The following is a 781-nucleotide window of genomic DNA, read 5'->3' on the forward strand; positions in this document are numbered from 1 at the left end:
GCAGCAGCAGCAGCGGAGTCCGTACAGCTCCCTCAAGACCTTCCCGAGCAAGCGCGCGGCGGGCAAGGCGAGATATGATAGACCCACAATGGTGGACATCCCGCAGCTCGGAGACCATCCTCATCATCTCAGTCATCATCAGCAGCAGTATTCACAGCGCGTGCCGCTTCCGCCAGCGTCCCTCTCCATCAGCAGCAGCCAGCAGCACCGTCTCCCCTGCGAAATCAGGCCCAGCAGCAGAGTCGCGACATCCAGCGCGGCATCAGCGGGGAGCGCCACGGCGGCAGCGGCGGCGACATCATTTGGCAACCAGAGGAGGGTCTCCGGCCAGGAGCCCGGCAGATACCCGGCGGGTCGCGCCGAGCTCAGCCACCAGTCTCCAGACTGCACCTATGGAATAAGCTCAGGTAAGTGAACAAGTTTGCCTCAGAAACTTTTATTCGTCACGAAGCTGAAGACTTGAAGTGTCTAACTTTTGGGGTGTGTTTTTTTACGAACATTGCAATCATTTTTAGACTCGTATACAGCCACAATTTGGGACCCACGCCCAATGATGCGACATGTTTAATTTCACATCAGTTTTTACCCGAAAATAATGACAGGAAAAAAATAACAACAACAGCGGCTTAATAAATTAATAATACCCCTGCAATAAAATGTTCTGTATCTGTTATATTCAGATGACATTTTGAGTCTATCTGTGGTATATTTACCAAAATCTTGTTTTACATCTTTGTTACTAACACGTCAGCAAGCAATTTTCAGTTTAAAAGACGTCTAT

At 49.9% G+C, this 781-nt stretch overlaps 1 protein-coding gene across 1 annotated transcript in view; it reads left to right on the forward strand.

The window, feature by feature from the left end:
• Positions 1 to 4: 4 nt before the first annotated feature.
• Positions 5 to 781, forward strand: part of LOC107578041 (BEN domain-containing protein 4-like) — a gene marked incomplete at both ends in the record, with an annotated part of 9,408 nt that continues 8,631 nt past the window's right edge. The window contains one exon of the mRNA XM_016264041.1: positions 5 to 407. Within this exon, the coding sequence (XP_016119527.1) occupies positions 5 to 407 (403 nt within the window). The remainder of the gene's footprint in view (positions 408 to 781) is intronic.

The sequence above is a fragment of the Sinocyclocheilus grahami genome, unplaced genomic scaffold (assembly GCF_001515645.1).
Source record: "Sinocyclocheilus grahami isolate Dianchi unplaced genomic scaffold, SAMN03320097.WGS_v1.1 scaffold8514.1, whole genome shotgun sequence".
Lineage (NCBI taxonomy): Eukaryota > Metazoa > Chordata > Actinopteri > Cypriniformes > Cyprinidae > Sinocyclocheilus > Sinocyclocheilus grahami.